Source organism: Malania oleifera, chromosome 1, assembly GCF_029873635.1.
Source record: "Malania oleifera isolate guangnan ecotype guangnan chromosome 1, ASM2987363v1, whole genome shotgun sequence".
NCBI lineage: Eukaryota > Viridiplantae > Streptophyta > Magnoliopsida > Santalales > Ximeniaceae > Malania > Malania oleifera.
The window spans coordinates 116761301-116781054 of NC_080417.1; the positions used below are offsets into that span (position 1 = coordinate 116761301).

Genomic DNA, 19754 nt, shown 5'->3' on the forward strand with positions numbered 1-19754 from the left:
TTGATTTGAACAAATTGTAATGATCTAGTTTCCTTTTGTTTAAGCAATAAAGTGGTGATGTAGATCTGTTTCTTAATTTCATAGACATAGAGTTAATTGACAGAAACATGATTTACAATTAATGATAATGTTAAACAATTCAAACTACTATTGCAGGCATTTACGAAGGCTTTTATGGATTGTAAGCCAGAGTCTTCACTAAAACTGGCCTGTCTTTCTACAATAGAAGAAATGCTGCTTCCTGTAAGCTTTTAGTTCAATTCATTCTGAAAGATGATCTCTTTCAGAATTATTAGCATTTCTGGGAAGTTATTTTTTTAATAGATGTTTTGTGTGTGTACATATAGTTAGTGAGCTGTTTCTGCATAAGCAATGCAAATTTACCTCCTATCCTTCTCAATTTTGTTCCTTACTCACCCTTGTGAATTGCAGGGAGAAGGGATGTTATTCTTAGATGCAAGTGATTCTGAAATATTGAACCAGAAGATTAGTTGGATACGAGAGCTTCCTTTGCTGCTAATCCAGTTGGGTGATACACATCCATCATATTCTAAGGTATGTGTTGGTATGACTCACAATTGTCAGTGCCTAAGTTAATTATCAAGTCTATAATTTGGTGAAACTTGTTCCATATGATGATGCTAGCATATTAGCCAGATTTTCCCCTTGAAATTGTAATGTTCTTGCAGGCTGTGTTGCATCTTCTACTTCGTCTGGGACACCGTGCTTTGTTGAATTCTTCCCTTATGCAAGAATATGACAACATGCAGTACTTACTATCAGAATTTTATGGTACATTTCCTGATGAAAGTAAGAACCGAGTCACTAATGGATTTTGCATTGGTCAAGAATACTTCTGTATGGATAGTTCTCCTTGTTGGTCATACTTTATTTTAATGTTGCAGGAACTATATGCTATGGTCCTTTCATAAGGCTTCCAAGAGATTCTCAAGAACTTTCTATCTGTTGCCTATATTATTTCTCTTTTTTGGATGCGGTTTTACTTAAATCGCTAGCTTCTTGTTGCCTATGTGAGTAGTTCTTCCTTGTTGGCTAGAGCCTCTGAATTTTCTTCTATAGAATGTTTAGATGCAGTAATCAGACTTCTTATTGCCTTAGTTGCATCTGATATTTTGTTTCTTTTCCTTTTAAAGTTTTTTTTTTCTTGTTCATAAAACTTTTCTTTTATGAAAAAAGATCTGCTATTAAAACTTGGGAATATGGCCATTTTTAATTGAGTCATGCATATTCTGAATATAACTCAAAGCTTACTTAAAAAAGAAGGCAGATGGACCATATCCTTGTACATGTACACCCTAAATTTTTGAGGCTAAGCTTATTGATGGTGGAGTGAAGTTTCAGCTTCTGAATCAAATTTAGTTGGATTTACTGCTCCATACATACATACGTACATGCATGCATACCTATACATACGTGTGTGTTTGTACGTGTGTATGTGTGTGTGTGCGCACGCGTCTGTATGCATATATATATTAGCTGATCTTATGTAGAATTTTAGGGGCATCTGAATCAAGCCAAGAATTCTTACTTAGGGCAAATGTTGGGACCAAGAACAGGCGCAGTGAGGGAAATGAGTGGACAGTGCAGGGGGCGGTGATCCACTTTGGATGCTTACATTCTCAAACAGGTTTGTTTTCCAGCTAGAGAAGAAGCCAAGTACATCCTCTTTGCAGATTAGGGTTAACGAAGAGGTGCATGCTACAGGGAAAATTTAAGCTGAGGAAAGCTGGGAGGCTGGCTGATGCTTCTGTGTTTTCAGGTGGGAGAGGGCTGCTGTCATGACAAGACCAGTATATGTTGGCGAATGGTGGTGGGGTGGGGCTTGACTAAGGCCCAGGAAGGGTGTGTGGATGATATTCGGTGTAAAGTTGATGATGTAGGGCTGTAGGGGATATGATTACGGGTAAGGGAAAGAGGACAATAATAAGGTTTGTATCCCACTGTAGGGCTGTACAGGCAGGTGTGGAAATGGAGAAAACTTTTTAATACTGATGAGGTGATTCTGAAAGGAGAATGAAAAAAAAATTAAGAAGAATGCTAAAGGGAGCTTGTTTCTTGTGGAATATCTAAGATGGTGGATATGGATGAGAGAGTTAGCCAGGGGAAGGAGAAGGAAAAATGAGGCTGTTCTTGGATATTGATAATGATGACACCCATTGGTTTGATCATGATAGTTGTTTTCTTTTGGATGGGAACAATATGGCTATGTTTCGTATTCGTATGATTTATTTGGGATTTATTGTAAATGCCTTCGTTTCCAATGGAAGGTCAAAGGTGTTCCTATCTTTGAGGATGATGGAATTGGTATAGAGCAGCTGTATGAGGATGGAATTTGCACTTCTATTGGGAAGAAGATAAATGAGGACTTGGAAGCTAAAAAATTCTGGATAAGTTGGGTTTGTGGCTGTTTATCTTATACGCAATGAAGTTCGTTTGGATGGGGGTAAAAGAAAGATGGAGAATCAGCAGTAGTTAGCAAACCTGCAGTGTTTGGTGAATTATGATGGGAAGAGTTTGAATGGAGGCTTCATATCTAGTTTTTCAATTAGTTTCTTTTGTTTCCTTTTGTTGTTTCTGTTTTTTCTAGGGGTTTTCTTGTGCTCTTCTAGGTTGTAATATTTTCTCCTTTTGTAATACGATGTCTTTTATTATCAAAAAAATATAATATTTTTTGGAGCAATTCTATTGACAGAATCTTTGTTCAGTCATTCTTGCACAGTAGCCATGTAGTGCTGACAAGGCTCCCACATTTTTCCATGAAACTGGAAACTGATGAAGTAAATATACCTGCTACATATAAACGAAAAAATCATTCTGCTCCCCTTCTTTTCCCTCTCTTCATTTTCTTTGTTTTTGTTTTTGTACTTTTGTTCTTGTCTTGTTTTGTTTGTTTTGTTTTTTTCTTTTTTGGGTTCCTTCTCACAATCTGCATTGTCTCTCTTATGCATAATGTCCATTTTAGAAACTAGAAATGATAAATCTTCTTCCATCAAAATATAGACATTCCGTAAAAACTATCGATAACAACCCAACCCATCACTTATGCCTGGAGTTTCCGGCACTACAGCTGTTGCCAAACTCCATGACATGCCTACTCATTAAAAACGACCCAAAATATTTGGCATCAATATTGCTCTGATTGACCTTGATACACTGTCAGAATGGATTATGGTAGAATTAACATCAAGGACCACCACCACCCATCACAAGCCCCAACTCACATTGAACGAATTTTGCAAATTTGGAGTCTATGTGGTAAAATAAATTCTGGATTCGTTTGAATGATAGAAGTTGCCAAGACAGTTAATGGTAATTAAGACCTCAACTTGTGTTATGGAGAGGTTGATGGAGGTGATGCGTGATTGGCTGCAGAGTGCAGTGCTGGTGGTGGCGCGGTTGCTATCCATTTCCTAGTTTGGGGTTTGGGGGGATGTCCGTGATATAAGTGGGTAGGTTAGTGGTCATGGCATTGGCGTAGAGATGGTTGTGGGAATTGGGCTGTTATTTTAGAGGGAAGGAGGAAGAGAAGGTGGGGTAGTGAACCAACTGAGCATCATCACCCGAGAATTGTGATTGTGGTGGTGGTAGGCAGGCAGCAAAAAGATCATCCACCATAAAATATCATCATGTCTCTGTAGAATGGCAGACATTGTAAGATGGAGAGAAGGCGATGGTAAGTTGGCCCCACAAAAACAAAAAAGTGGAAAGAGAAAGTACAACCATAAGAAATTTATGGGCGATGGGCAATGGGCAGTCAAGTTTTCAAGGTGACTGGATAAAGCATCTTTTTCTAGCATTGCTCTATTTTTTCATTATATAATAAAAGAAATTTATTAAGAGAAAGTACAACCATAAGAAGATGAGAGGTCTTCAAGCAAAAAAAAAAAAAAGTAAATTTTTAAAATGAAGATGAAAGATAGAAAATTAAGTGTGTGTGTGTGTGTGTGTGTGTGTGTGTGGGTAATGCAACGCCTAGTGCACAAAGCTAGCATGAGAAATCTAGGGAGGGCTGAGGGCATGCATGCAGCCTTACCTCCACAATTGGATAGGCTGTTTCTATGACTTGGAGCATGCTACCTTTTTGGTTTGTGTAACACCCATGGTTTTCAAAATCGGACCAGTCACCGGTGATTGACGCGGTAAAGCTACTGGTTTGGTCAGATCAGTTGGACTCGTGGTTGAATTGGTGATGTTAGCATGGTCACACACACACACACATACATATATATATATATATATATATATATATATATATATAAAATTATAATTATATATAAGAATATATAATAATTTATATAAAATAAAACTAATTATAAATAAAATCATTAACTTATAAACCTATAAAACTAATCTAGAAAGTTTGCAATTGTAGCATTTTTAAATAATAAATTAAAAATGTAAATTTATTACTAATTATTACATTCAAAATTTTTAATTTTGTGGAGAAGGAAACTCATGTTCTCGAAACAGAAAACTCTCAGAGCTCAATTCATTGCCTTAAAGAAAATTTTCTCTTCTTAAAAGGCCAACTTAATAATAAAAAAATTTAAAAATATTGTAATAATTAAATTCTCAATAGGGTAGGTGGAGACGTGGAGTCTTCCCAAAAGGAATCAACTCCCATTCTATGCAATGAGTTCTAATCAGAAAATTAGAAAGAGAAACTCCCCTTTTTTCACACACAGAAAAACTCTTCCCACTCTCTCACGCACAGACTGCTCTCCCTTCCCCTTACTTCCTTTCTCTCTTCTCTGTTCTACTCTGCCATGAGAAAATCTTTGAGGCTGCAAATGCAAGGAGCAGTGAGAGTGCAAATCTGAGACTTGAGTAGCCAGACTACTGGATTATGTGCTCAGATTTGTTTTGTTTTGTTTGTTTTTTGTTTTTCAATGGCTAGGATGACTCAGCAATGGACCTGGTTTTGGTCTGGTACGCACGAGGTCGTCCGGTTTTGATCCGAGTTAGCTTATTTACGAGTCTCATACCTGAACTGAAACGGGTAGGTGACCAGGTCCAGTTGAACCTGGTCATACTAGCCGGTCCGGTCCGGTTTTCATAACCATGGTAACAGTAACACCCTTACCATTGGATCAAGGCTAACCTGGATATAGAAATATTAGAAAAATAAAATAACGTCAATTATACTGTTATCATTTTTTAGATTGAAAAAGTAGAATATTATTAATGAGAAAGAATGTTCAAGACAGTTGTATCGAAAAAAATGTCAAGATAGGAGAGTAAAAAATCCTCCAAATAAGAACCTGGAAAAAAAATAGAAAGACAAAAAAATTAATACAAAACAGTGAACCAACCACAAAATCCTCAAAAATGCCAAAGATTGAATTTTATCCCATAATGACGCCGATAAGTCTTCTTCCCCTTCTAAACCCTGAAAAATGTCCAACATATCCTCCACCAACCCTAGGCAAACCCAACTTTCCCCAATAAAACCAAAGTGTCTGTTCCAAATCCTCTAGGCGAAAAAAACAAAGCAAAAAACAAATGGAGGCAGATTCAGAACTATCAAAACAAAGTACACCACACATCCAGGGATAAAGCCTTAGAAGGTCTCACACTTCACTCCTTATTGTATGTGCTAACTCTATTAAGATGAACCAACTAAAACCTATTTTAGAGGGAACTTATGCCTAAGAAGACTTGGAATCTGTGAATATGGAAGATTCTGAAGGGAAAGAGTCCTAAAGCCTAATTTTTCGTTGATAGTATGGCAGAATGAACCACCAAAAGACTTTGCTCTTTCGATATAAAAAAATGCCAATATTTCCAAATAGACATCCTTTCCATTGTGTGCCGGTTAGGCTCTTTCTAGGTCAGGTAACATACATGAAGATGCTTCTAGTGGACAACTAGGCTGTGAGTGGGTTTTGTGCACATGGATCTCTATTAAGAAGAAACCGAGTAATGGTTGTGGTGTAGTTATTGAACAAGGAGGATTGCTATTTCAGGAGAATTGGGTGCTATCATTAGCTTTGTACTGGCTAAATCTGTGAATTCGAGGTAAAAGATTTTGAACCATCTATATTGTCTTGTAAGTAGCATTTAAAAGCATTTGATTTCCTCAATATTTATGTCCACCTACAGGTCGAATATTTGAATTTTATTATTTATTATTTTTTTCCTTTTGTAAATTCTATATCATTATTAAGATGGGGAATATGGGTCGTAAAAACTTGTAAAAAAAATAATAATGCAGAAACCAAGGTTTAAGCTCTTTCTGTCATCTTATGGAACTTACTTCACTATTGATAGCCTTCTTGCAAATTTTTTGCAGATCATGATTTGGAGCCATCTATATTATTTCGAATTGTAGAGGTGCTGCATTCATCCTATAAAGCTGGACACATTCAGATTGCTGACCATATTAGTTTCTTCATCACTTTGTTGTCACGTTTCAAAGTTTTTCCTGGTAATTTGGTAGTTACCTTTTAGTTGCCAACTCAATTGCTGTTCCTCGTTACTTAAGCTTGTCTTGTGATGATTCTGTTGTTGGCACTGCAAAATGTATTCAAGACTTCACTTAACAAGAATGGTCCTTTTTGTATTGGGTAGCACATATTTCATGACAGTAATAGTGCCTTGGTCTTTTGTGTCAAGGCAGCTGGAGTTTCCTTGTAAGGAACCATGATTGGGAAATGTCGTATGTACTATCTTTATTTCAACCAGTAGTTCCATGAAAGCTCACTGTTTTATTTTGTTTAATTTATTTTTGTTTAATTTTTTTCTTGTTGTTGTTGTTATCAGGAGTTAGTGTTGGGTTGAAATGATAAGTGTTATTTGGTTTGTCCCTGGAGGATCTGAAGGAAAGGGATGGAGAGCATTTGTGTTATGGCTAGGGAATTTGGTGTGACGGTTCCTGTTATTAACGAGGGACTACAGAAAAGTAATTGCTCAGAGGGAGGTTTCTTTGAAAGATGATAGTGTGGAGAAGAAAGAGTGGTATGGGCTGGGTTGTGCAACGAGTAGGGTTGTGGCCTGCGAATCCAAGGGGAATGGCGTGGGCTTGGAATGAGTTGGGCCAGGTATTATTAATATTTCACTGAATCTAGGCCAGTTTTTGGGCAGTCTTTTATCAGATCCAGTAAATAGAAATGGGCCTTCAGCTCAGGACCAAGTACAAACAAATGAGTCTAACGTGTTGGCTGTTGATAAGGGAGTATTACTAGGAACCTAAAAGCTGGTGTTTAACAATATTTTAAGTAAGGATGGTTCTGTGGGGAATTCTTTTGATATGAGGGGCAAATCGGATAATTTTAGGGGACAAAAGGTGTTTGCTTGGAAGGCGGTTCAGGTGGGTGTGGAAATGAGGGAAAGAATTGAGAAGGGATGGTCTTCTGGTAGAACAGTGCTGAAGTTTTTAATGAGAGATTCAGAAGGGAAGTTATGTATTGTGGAAGATCCAAATTCTCTTGGGAATGCAACTAGAGAGAGGGAAAGCATAGAGAAGGAGAAGGGGGGGGGGGGGAGGAACCCACGGATAATGATAGTGACGTCTTTAGTGAGTTTCTGTGATGAGGGTTGCTTTTGGATGAAATTTAGGAACAATATGTGTATGGTTTTGACTCTTCTGATTTACTTGGAGATTTTTATATGTGCCTCCATCCATGATTGAGGTTCGGAGGGGATTCCTATTTTTGAGGATAGTGGTACGGAGGATAAGCTACACTGTAAGGATGCAATTCTGCTTACCCTTGTGAGGAGATTTCCATGAAGGATTTAGAAGCACAACAATTGATGGATAAGATGCGGTTATGACTGTCTAATCCCTGAAGTAATGAAGTTCGTCTTGATGGTTGTAACAGTAAGGTGAAGAAGGGCCAGACAGAACTAGCTAATTTATAGTGCTCAGTGAACTGGCTTCCAAGGCATGCAAGAGAAAGAATACTGCTTCTTCTTGTCTTCCACCCATTTTAATGGAGCCCATATTTACTTTTAATCGTCTTGTGCCATAGGGAATTTACTTCTAAGAAACCTTCACAACCATTTACTAATTTGTGAGATGTTTTTGGATACCAAATTGCAAACCCAGTCCCCTTTCTGGTTCGGTCTTCTAACAACCTCCCAACTAACTAAATGCTCTCTCTTACTTGCCCTAGTATCTGACCTTAGGAACTAATGCTTCAACCTGTCTAGAGCCTTGGCTACTTTTGAGGGCATTCTAAAGAGATAAAGCAAATCATTAGGGATGTTGGAAAGTGAGGCACTAATGAGTGTGACATGACGACTAAGAGACATATGCCCTTGCCCAACGCTTCAATTCTGTATCCCTTGTCTCAATTGCAAGGTCCCAAAAGGGCACAGTGTTTTGATTGTCTCCATGAAGGAGACCAAGATAAGAGAGCTGCCACTAAAGGGAAGCACAACCTGCAAAGGATTTAAACCTCTCTATTTCCCTTGCACCCAAATTGATACCACTCTTGGACAAGTTGATCATTAGACCCAAGATCTTACAAGATAATGACCTTATGGAATTTTGCAACATTGTCCTCAAGATTCAAGGAACAACGTGGTATCATCAAAAAACTGAAAATGAGACACCTCCACTCCTCCCCTCCCCATGTGAAGGCCGTTAATCACCCCCAAGCTCTAAGCATGCATGAGCAGCCTTCAAGCAATCCACCACCATGTTAAACAAGAAAGGAGGCAATGAGAACCCTTGGCTTAGCCCCAAGTCACTTTGAACCACTCTTTAGGTTGACTATTGACAATAAGTGATAAATTGGTCAAACGTAAGCAACATTTGACCAATTCCTCCACACCTCCCCAAAACCCCTTTTACATAACACCTTATCTAAGAAACCCTATCTACCATATCATATGCTTTTTTGAGATCCAATTTAAATAAAAGCCCTTTCCTTCCCCTCCTCATATCCTTAACCACCATGTTAACCACAAGCATAGCATCTAAATTTTTTTTTTTTGTCTCGAATAAACATAGTGTATCATGGTAACTCTATCCCTAAAAACCGCTCAAATTCCTTTAACTAAAACCTTGGAGAGAATTTTGTAAAGACTAGTGACAGGACTTATAGGTCTGAACTCCCTCGATCCTCACTCTCAAGGATATTTCCTTCTTTGGGACTAGGGTTAGAAAGGTAGAATTCAGTTACCCACCACTCCATTATGATAAAGATCTTCAAAAAGCCACAAGAAGTTTGCTTGCAAGACCTCCTCGTCCTAAAAAAAGCCATTGTGAGACCATTAGGGCTAGGAGCCCGATCCTTGCTCAGCTTAAACATTGTTTTTTGTTTTTTAATTTCTTCGTCCTTGAAAGCTCTCCATGGGGTTTGAATCAAGACCTCCACTATCAATCTATTTGAGGATTCCTCAATAAACGGTTGTAAAAGTTAGTAATCTTAGCCCCAATCTGAGATTGCCCCCCTCACCACATGCCCTAAATCTAACTCCAACTCCTTGATATAGCCTTTCCTCCTACCCTCCGTTTTTCACTGTCTAAACTTCAAAGGATTGGAAGCCAGCTCTACTGTAATATTTTTGTTGTAGATTATTGCATAGAGAGAGAGCCTATGAAGTTCTTTAAGAATAATATTCCCATTAATTTATATTTAGTTTTATAGGCTAATTTTTTTTAAAGCCTTATTTTGATAGCATACCTTTGAAACTTGTTTTTTTTTGTTTTGTTTTTCTTTTTGGGAGGGGATTTGTTCTTGAAAGGAAATGTTTACTTTTTTTTTCTTTTGGAAAAATTGTAAATATTTTTTTTTTTTTTGAATTGAAGTGAGGTATTTTCCCCTTATTTGCACTTAAAATATTAAGTGAATGTCTTTCCTTTCCACTTTCACTTTACATGTAAATAGGCTGCTCATCATGCGGAAAATGGGATATATGCTGTTGTTCTTGCAACAAGTGTGCCCTTTTGCACCTAGTTAGAGATGTGTGCTTGTGCGTTTAGGTAGCATAATTGGAAGAAGAAGAATTTTTTTTTTTTTTTTAAACATCTTGTAAAAGTCAAAATCTCTAAACATTGAGAATGGCAGTGGATATAGTTCCATGTAATTTTTAGATATGCATTTTGCTTTCATGATATATCTGGTGCTTTTCCTATATATCTAGCACATGGATTATACAATGCTTGGTCCTCAACAGAGTTAAACAGGGAAAATATCTAGAAATTAAAGAGTTTGTTGAGCTGGTACAAATCAATATTACCGACAATGAGGAACTCTTCTGATGGTTGAATGGGAGCAAGATTGCATAATTAATGAAAATTTTGTCTGCTATGCTGTACACTAGGGGTATGCTTATTATATAATGAATGAAAATTGTGTATGACACTTACATATGTTATGGAGGATGTTGTGCTCTTTTAAATTTAAAATAGAACTTCTTAGTGAGGAAGATAAGAATGACTAAAGAAAGTTGTCATGCATCCATTTTACTAATAAGAATATACAGATCACGTGGAAAATTATTTTGTCAGACTTTGGATTGCCAGACTTAGTGTTTGGGATGAAATTGTACCATATTTCAGGATGGTAATGCAAATATGCTGTTGGCTTGGGTATTAAGAACTATAGTTCTAATGTGACAATTGATAGTTCATGAATTGAAGTGTCCATGAAAAATGCAGGATTTTTTCATTCATTTGACAATTTCAGACTCTTTTTTAGCTTGTCAAAGATGTTTTTTTTGGTGTGTGTGTGTGTATGTATATATAGAATTAAAGTATTCTTGATTTATTCAATGGAGCTGTATTAAGGATTCGTAAAATATGGATAACTGAGCACAACACCCCTCACCCACACCCCCCCTTCCCAAAAAAAAAAAGAAACACCCACAATTTTTCTTCTTTCTGGGGCCAAAAGAAAGAAACCTTTTTAAAATTTTTTATGGAAAATTCTTTACATCTCTGACTATTAGCTACATTTCAAGGTTGCAGCACCTATATTATAGAAGCTACTTCAAACCTCAGGATTACTTTCCTCTTACAACAGTTATTTGCATTAACATCTGACTTTTTGTTGTAGAGACAAATCATTATGTCTGCATTTTGGACAATTTATATTTGATGATTTAGTTACTTTCTGATTTGAAAAAAGTCCTCAATTTTGCAGAAAATATCTATCCCTCTATGAACAGTGATGACAAAATCTCAAACCATGGAACATTTAAGTCGGTCACCAGTGTTGTTTGCTCTTTCCTGTCACAAATGGGTGATGATTCTTGTGTTTCTCGGATTCTGGAGAAAGTTATATTGGATCAGATAGTGAGTCAATTAAACTGTCCACATTTTTATTTTTTATATTTTATTTTTTCATATCATTTATCTCTTCAAATTTTGTATTTTGTACTTTGATTTATTTGTAGAACATTTCTTTCTTGACTGCTGATTAGTTTTTGGGGAATTTATTCTCCTTGAACACTAGCTCTTAAAATAATTTTGTTTTTGTTCCAGTCACACAAACTGCCTTTAGATAACACCTGTGCATTGCTTCGAATGCTTATTGTGCTGGACTTCAGACCCACAAGAGTTTTTGAACCGAATATCATCAATCTAAGCAATTCCATTCTGGGATACTTAATGGATGCTGCTTATGTAAGTATTTTTTCTGCTTATTTTTCTTGTGGTTTAGTATGTGAGAGAAGAGTTTCTGTATGTTCTCTTTGTTGGTTGAGCTGGCGTGCTTGGTTCTTAGATGTATTTATGTTACATGAGTGATTGCTAAAGTCATATTTGAATGCTCCTTTCCTGTCTCCCCACAATGATGCTGCTTTATGGGGATTTTGTAAGTTGAACCTAAAATAAATAACTCCCTTGAGATAGATAACTAAGGTTAGGTATGTTTTGCAAGCTGTTGTTTTTGAGCATGTCCTAAATTGTACTTTTCCTGCTTTCTATCGGGATCAAGTTTGGGTAAATTTTTAAAGAGAGAAAAAAAAAACTTGGTACATACAAATTATACTAAAGAATAGCATGTGAAAAGAAAATAACAAAACAAAACAAGAACCATGGCTTAAAAGGAATCTCTAAAATCAAGGAAGGATAGCTGAAGTGCGCTATCTTGACTCCCCCGGCCTTTCTTTGATACGACAAAGTTTATATGGTCTTTCTCAGCTTGCTTTGCATGTTTTGGGCACATAGAGATTTAGTTGACATTGAGATAGATGGCTTTGATATAGAAGCTAGAGAGTTGTATTTGCATGTTGTGATCTCTGAGCCTTTAGTTCTCCTATCTTTTTTCAGGATCAACTTTGCAAGTGCATTACTGCATTTACACTAACGAAAACAATTAAACTATGCTCAAAGGAATCATTAAAATCAAGGGAGAGTAACTAAACTGTGCTATTCCCTAGAGGTGGCAAAATGGGTTCAAACCCGATGGGTCACCCGTGACCTGTTTGGTTAAAACAGGACCGGGTTTTTGGAAGCCAACCCGTGACCCGCCCATTTATAAACAGGTCAACTCAGCTCCTATATCTATTATTAACCTAATCCACTAACCCTACCCACCCGGATGCAACAACCCTAATTCAATTTTCTGCGGGCCGCAGCTGGAAGGTTGCTGGCCGCCTCCTACCAACAGATCTACGGTCACATTTAAGAGCAAGTCACGGAGTCAAACCGAGAAAAGAGGGAAGGAATCATGGAGAGCAGATCCTTCTGCTCCATAGATCGCACAAGATGCTATCCTGGAGCATCGCAGAGCCGAGAGAGCGAGAGTGTACCGATGATGACGAGGTTCAAGAAGGACAGGAAGAAGAGAGGTCACGTGAGCGCTGGACACGACTGGATTGGAAAACATCAAAAGCATCCTAGAGGGTGGGGAAACGCTTGTGGCATGCACCACCACCGAAGGGTCGATCCCCTGCGACGATAAGGGCATCGCTCAGGGCATCAGGTGCTCCGGGTGGTGCTCGGCGCGGATAATGTGGAATCGGCATTGAGGATTAATGGGAAGATGAAGAGGAGCGGGTGGGGGTCTGACTGGGTGGGGAATTAGATTGTGGTTAAGGTTTCTTGTTGCTTGATTTTATTTGGTATGGTTTGTGTTCTTCATATCAACCTACTATTTTTTTTAAACAAATAAATTTTATTTTTTAAACGGGTAACCCATGACCCGCTTGTTTCTTAGTACGGTCAAAATGTTTTGGGCACAGATCTTTTCTAGTTGGATTGTCCTTAGGTTTGACAAGCCTCAAGCCCAAAGTGTTAAGGAATGCTGCACTCTGGTTGAAATCACGTAAACTATCCTAAAGAGAAAAATCAGTAGATCATTTTATTTTGGAAAGGAGTGTACAAATTGATTTTCCTTTAATTACATGTTCTCCAGTTCTTTGTATAAATAGGGGGTTGTATAGAGATTGAAAAAAATGAATAGCGACTCATTCTTTGCTAGCTTTTATTCTTTATTTTCCTCTCGCTTCCTTTTGCTCTAGTTTTGTCATGGTATCGAGCAAAACGATCGTTGAGAGGTACAATTCTTGTTTGAGGATAATTCTCCTTAAGTTCTATTTCTCTGTCTTTGAATACCACAAAGCAGAGCGTTTTTTTTTTTTTCCTTCTTTCATCTTCTCTCACATCAATGTTAGTGTCAAACGCTGAGTGTGAGTTTTATTTTTCAAAATTTTGCTACTCTTGATTGTGGGATTATTTTGATGCTATTTATTTTCCACTTGGTTCGATTAACCTGTCCAATTTAATTTTTGTTTTCATTGGGCATTTTTTCGAATAGTTGAGGTGCACAATCTGCACATTCTCTTTTTGTTTAAAGGTTGAAGAAGATCATATTTGGGCTATTTTCCTTGGCTCCACAATATTCTGTTTTCAAAAGCCCAATCCAAATCAATTTATTTTTTTTGGGTTGGATTCTATTTCTCTTCACAAATTTTGATTTGAAGCCCAGCTCTGCTTCCCAAATCAAACCTGTGTCACAGGTCCAGACCACACCCAGGTCCGGTTCGACCCAATCTGTATTTCAAAAAAAAAAAAAAAGAGAAGGAAAAAGGTTCACTTCTCATGGCTGAAAAGGCAACCAAGGTGGAAAAATATGATGATCCCAATCATCCTTTATGCCTTTTACAATTAGACCACCTTGGACTAATTTTAGTTTCTCCATCGCTCACAGTGGATAATTATTCCACATGGAGCCGTGCGATGATTCTCGCACTTCAAGCGAAGAACAAAATCTGCTTCATTGATGGCATGCTAGCTCCACCATCTACCGAATCCTTAGAATACTCACAATGGAGAAGATGCAACGTTATGGCAATTTCTTGGCTTCTCAATTCCATTTCGAAAGAGATTTCTAATAGTGTGATCTATTGTGAAACTGCCCATGCCATATGGGATGATTTGAAAGATCGATACTCCCAAGTCAATGGCCCTCGCCTATACAAGCTTAAACAAGATATTGCTAATCTTGTTCAAGGATCTTTATCAGTTAGTGCATACATTGCCAAATTGAAGAGTTTGTGGGATGAGTTATGCGCAGTTCAAGGAACGTCTACCTGTACCTGTAGCACACGCAAGGAGACTCTCACACAACAAGAACTAGATCATGTCTTGAAGTTTTTGATGGGGCTTAATGATTCCTACATTGCAATCCGTGGGTAGATACTTTTGATTGATCCATTTCCTGCCCTTGTGCTTCAAGAAGAACGTCATTGCAACATTTTGTCTCCACCATCCATTGAAGGCATTGCTCTGGCCACCACCAACTATCAACCACGAAAGGAAGGATGCCCTGGTTTATCCAGGAAGTCTCTCAAATTTACTCATTGTGGCAAAGAGGGCCATACTGTAGATCGATGCTATTGCATCCATGGCTTCCCTCCAGGGCCTTGTAACTTTAAACCCAATCAAGGTCTCAAGCATAGTGCTCATCAGGTTTCTTCAAATCCATCTACCAGCAGCCTTCCTTTCATCCCTGAACCGTGTTAGCAACTTATGGCCATTCTCAACAACTCCGTTCCCCCTCGTCCCATGGCACACCAAGTAGTTAGTGTCGAATCTTCATTGTTAGGTAAATCCCATAATGATCTCTTATGGATTCTTGATAGTGGCGCAACCGATCATATGGTTTGCTCACCCACTACTCTCACCTAATCTTTCCCAGTCAATGGTCATATTGTTCAATTACTGGATGGATCTCATACCACCGTCACTTATATTGGATCAGTTCACTTCCAATCTTATCTTAGACAATGTCCTTTGTGTCCTGATTTTTCATTTCAACTTAATTTCTGTCTGTAAATTATGCAAAATCCATTATTGTCTAATTATTTTTTCTTCTAATTTTTGTTTCATTCAGGACCTACGCTTGATGAAGATGATTGAGATGGGAACTAAGTGGGATGACTTGTATCACTTCACTAGCACCAGGAATGCTTCTTGTCAGGTGGCTACATCCACATCTACTTCCCAACTTTGGCACCGTTGTTTGGTTCATTTGTTAAATAAAAATTTGTCTTTTCTTTCCAATAAATTCCCAGAAATTTGTAGTTCCAATTCGGAATCATGTTTAATTTGTCCATTGGCTAAACAAACTCATGCACCTTTTCCATCTAGTTCTATTTCTTCTCTTAAACCTTTTGACTTGTTGCATGTTGATATTTGGGGGAGCCATCGTGTCCCTTCCACTACTGGTGCACATTATTTTCTCACCATTGTTGATAACTATACTCGTTGTACCTGGGTTTACTTAATGCATCACAAATCTGACACCCGTTCTCTCTTGCCATTCTTCATCCACCTTATCGAAAATCAATTCTTCACCACCAAAAAAATCATTCGAAGTGATAATGAGCCTCAATTTGGCATACCCTCATTCTATGCTCCCAAAGGCATTATACATCAAAACAATTGTGTCAACACTCCCAACAAAATGGAGTAGTTGAACACAAACATTGTCACCTTCTTAATGTTGCCCGTGCATTAATTTTTCAAGCCCATATGCCTAAACACGTTTGCAGGGATGCCATTCTTACCACAACTTATCTCATTAACCGAACCCCTTCTCCTGTTTTAGGTGGTTTGTCTCCTTATGAAAGATTGCATAATGTCAAACCTGCATATAGCCATCTGCGAGTCTTTGGATGCTTATGCTTTGCTTCCACTCACCCACAAAACCAATCTAAGTTCAATCCCAGATCAATTCGATGTCTTTTCTTGGTTATCCATATGGTCAAAAGGGCTGCCAAATTTATAACCTTGCAACACATAAAATCTGTCTCTCGGGATGTCCTCTTTCATGAAGATTCCTTCCCATGTGTATCATCTACACTTGAACCCATGGAACCTGCCCTACCTTGTCCTATTCCTTCTTGTGACAATGTCACTGACATTCCACCTTTGTCATCATCTTCACCAGCTTCACTGCCTCCCTCTCCTCCATCCTTATTTAATCCTTTACCCTCTTCTTCACCACCCCGATGATTTAGTCGTTCTACTCAGCCACTGACATACTTGCAAGATTTTCATGTGAAACAGGCTTTGCCATCTCGGCCCGCTTAATCATGTGACTCTGCAATGGTCCGTTCATCAGGTAACCCTTATTCTCTCACTGATTTTCTATCTTATTCCTACTTATCTCATTCTCGTTGTGCTTTCACCACAACCCTCTCTCTTGCTAAAGAACCACATTCATTTTTTTAGGCCATGACAAATTCCAATTGGCGTATTGCCATGCGTGCTGAAATTGATACTCTCGAGTTCAACAACACATGACACCTTACTCCTCTTCCTCTTGGTAAGAAACCCATTGGTTGCAAATGGGTATACAAGATCAAATACAACCCTGATGGATCCATTAAACGATACAAGGCTCGCCTAGTTACCAAGGGCTACAGTCAACAAGATGGCATTGATTACACCAAGACATTTGCTCTGGTTGCTAAAATGACACCCGTCCTTACCATTTTGGCTCTTGCTTTCGCTCGCAACTGGCACATCGATCAACTCGATGTCAACAATGCTTTTCTCTATGGAGAACTTGATGAAGAAGTCTATATGCAGCTTCCCTCGAGATTTCGGACGAAAGGGGGACACAAGATGTAGAAATCCCGAATGTATTGGAGTGATTTAGGGGATATTTATGTGGAGAATTGTCTATTATTGAGAGAGATTATTTTAGGAGATTGTTTCCATCTTTAGCATACCCGATTGTATTATAAGTATAATGTATCGGCTTATACAAATTATTCATTCAAGAAACATAGAAAACCTATTCTGATTTCATGGTATCAGAGTTAGGGCTTCTATAATCCTAGTTAACGATGGCAGAAGGAGCCATTAGCAGCAGAGGGTCGAGCACCTCTGAAGCTCTCAACGGCGAGACTGAAGCCACCTCCACCTTGAATTCAAATGGGCTAGACAACTCATCGTTCCCACTCTCGGTGGAGAGACTGAATGGACAAAATTTCCATGAATGGGCTTAGTCAATCAAACTCGTGATTGATGGCAAAGGAAAGTTAGGCTACCTTACCCGCGAGAAGAAGAAGGCCGCCCCAACCGACGCTGCAGCTCTGCAAAAGTGGAAGTCTGAGAACTCCATGGTGACTGTGTGGATGGTGAACTCCATGAAACCTTCAATCAGCAAGACCTATTTGTTCCTACCTTCGGCAAAGGACCCCGGGGAGAGACATATTGAAATGAGAATAGGTTTTCTCTATTTCTTGAATGAATAATTTGTACAAGCCGATACATTATACTTATAATATAATCGTGTATGCTAAAGATAGAAACAATCTCCTAAAATAATCTCTCTCAATAATAGACAATTCTCTACATAAATATCCCCTAAATCACTCCAAGACATTCGGGAGTTTACCAACCAATCTCTGATACCTCTCCTTTTCAACCGATATTCCACAGTCTTCAACTCTCTTTCCTGCTTCAATGGGGGTTTCACTAGGTTTGCATCCAAGCATGCTAGTTTCGGTTAGAAGATAAAAAATATACTTTCGTGGAGAGACAATAATACCCTTTTTTGATCTAGCAACTTCCATTCCCAAGAAGTATAGCATTTGTCCCAGGTCTTTAACTTCAAACTTAGCAGCTAGGACTTTCTTTAATCTTTCCATCTCCACTGTATCATCTCCAGTTAGGATTATATCATCAACATAGACAATCATAATTGTTTTCTTCCCACTTTCAGACTGTTGGAAAAACATATTGTGATCTGATTGCCCTTGTTGATATCCTTGGTTCTTTATCACCTTTGCAAATCTGTCGAACCATGCTCTAAGAGATTGCTTTAGTGCATACAGGGACTTCTTGAGTTTACATACTCTGTTTTCTTCACCTTTTTACTGAAACGTGGTGGTATCGTCATGTAGACTTCTTCTTCTAACTCGCCATTTAGAAATGCATTCTTAATGTCGAGTTGTTGAAGTGGCCAATTGAAGTTGGCTGCCAAGGGCAAGAGAACCCAATTGTATTCAATTTTGCCACCTGTGCAAACGTCTCCGTGTAGTCAATGCCATAGGTCTATGTAAACCCTTTTGCAATAAGACGGGCTTTATACCGTTCAACTGTCCCATCAGTTCTATATTTCACCGTCAAGACCCATTTGCAGCCTACTGGCTTCTTCCCTCTCGCAAATTCATAACATCACACGTTCCATTCTTTTCTAGGGCTCTCATTCCTGCATGACAGCTTCCCTCCATTCAAGAATCTCCAAGGCTTCCTCGATATTCGTTGGAATTTTTATCCTGTCAAGGTTAGAGGTAAAAGCACGACATCCTGTAGATAGAGTTTTATAAGACATGAATTTTGAAATGGGATGGAGAGTACATGACCTAGTTTGTTTTCTGAGAGCAACGAGTAAATTGATGTCATCAGGTGCAGATTTATCAGAAGGAAGCTTATGGCCATTTGGATCTATTACCTGATCGGGATTGGGTGTGGACTCATGGTTGCTCGGAGCTATCACCGATTCCAACTCTCTTAGTGGCTCAGGTATGAGATTCTTCCTTTTCTTTGATTTTGGCTTCCTTGAGTAAACAAGTATCTCCTTGTTATTTTGTTTTTCTGAATCTCCCTCTGAGTTTAAGTGGTCTTTTGTACATGACAGATCAGGGAATAGTGTAATGATAGTGGTGTTGACAGGCTCAGTGTATGACACAGATTCATCAACAGAGAAATTGAAGAAACAATCTTCACTCCAATCCTCCCCTTGAAAAGAGGGCTTTTGGAAGTAAGGAGTGGTTTCAAAGAACATGACATCAAAGCTAACAAACAATTTTTTTGTGACAAGATCATAACATTGGTAGCCTTTCCAAGCAGGAGACTAACCAATAAAAACGCACTTAATGACGCGAGGTTCCATTTTATCCCTATTGTGAGCATGAACATGTACAAATGAAGTACACCCAAAACTTTTTAGGGAGAGATTGGAGTTGAGCCGAGAGTTGGGTAAACATTCTTGGAATTTTTGGAGAGGAGTGGTAAAAGAAAGAACCCGACTAGACATTCTATTAATGAGATATGTAGCTGTTAAAATGGCATCCCGCCAAAAATATTTTTTCATATTTGTAGTGAACATCAATGCCCGAGCTACTTCAAGAATATGCCTATTTTTGCATTCGGCAACCCCATTTTGTTGAGGGGTATCCACACGGGAACTTTGCTGGATGATTCCTTTTTCTTGAAGATAATTTCCGAAGATATTATTGAAATATTTTGTATCATTATCAGTACACAAAATTTTACTGTGAGTTTAGAATTGTGTTTGAATCATGGAGTGGAAATTGAT

General features: G+C 38.3%; 1 protein-coding gene across 7 annotated transcripts in view; it reads left to right on the top strand.

Moving 5' to 3' along the window:
* The window catches only part of LOC131161857 (uncharacterized), a 131999-nt gene that overhangs the window by 83553 nt on the left and 28692 nt on the right, over nucleotides 1-19754 (top strand). For 5 of the 7 annotated variants that reach the window (XM_058117855.1, XM_058117862.1, XM_058117871.1 and 2 more), the window contains exons 12-19: nucleotides 157-243; nucleotides 433-555; nucleotides 690-810; nucleotides 906-1031; nucleotides 6314-6448; nucleotides 11115-11266; nucleotides 11456-11596; nucleotides 15312-15398. In XM_058117855.1, the coding sequence (XP_057973838.1) occupies nucleotides 157-243; nucleotides 433-555; nucleotides 690-810; nucleotides 906-1031; nucleotides 6314-6448; nucleotides 11115-11266; nucleotides 11456-11596; nucleotides 15312-15398 (972 nt within the window). The remainder of the gene's footprint in view (nucleotides 1-156; nucleotides 244-432; nucleotides 556-689; nucleotides 811-905; nucleotides 1032-6313; nucleotides 6449-11114; nucleotides 11267-11455; nucleotides 11597-15311; nucleotides 15399-19754) is intronic. The other 2 variants (XM_058117879.1, XM_058117887.1) reach the window with 1 other exon arrangement.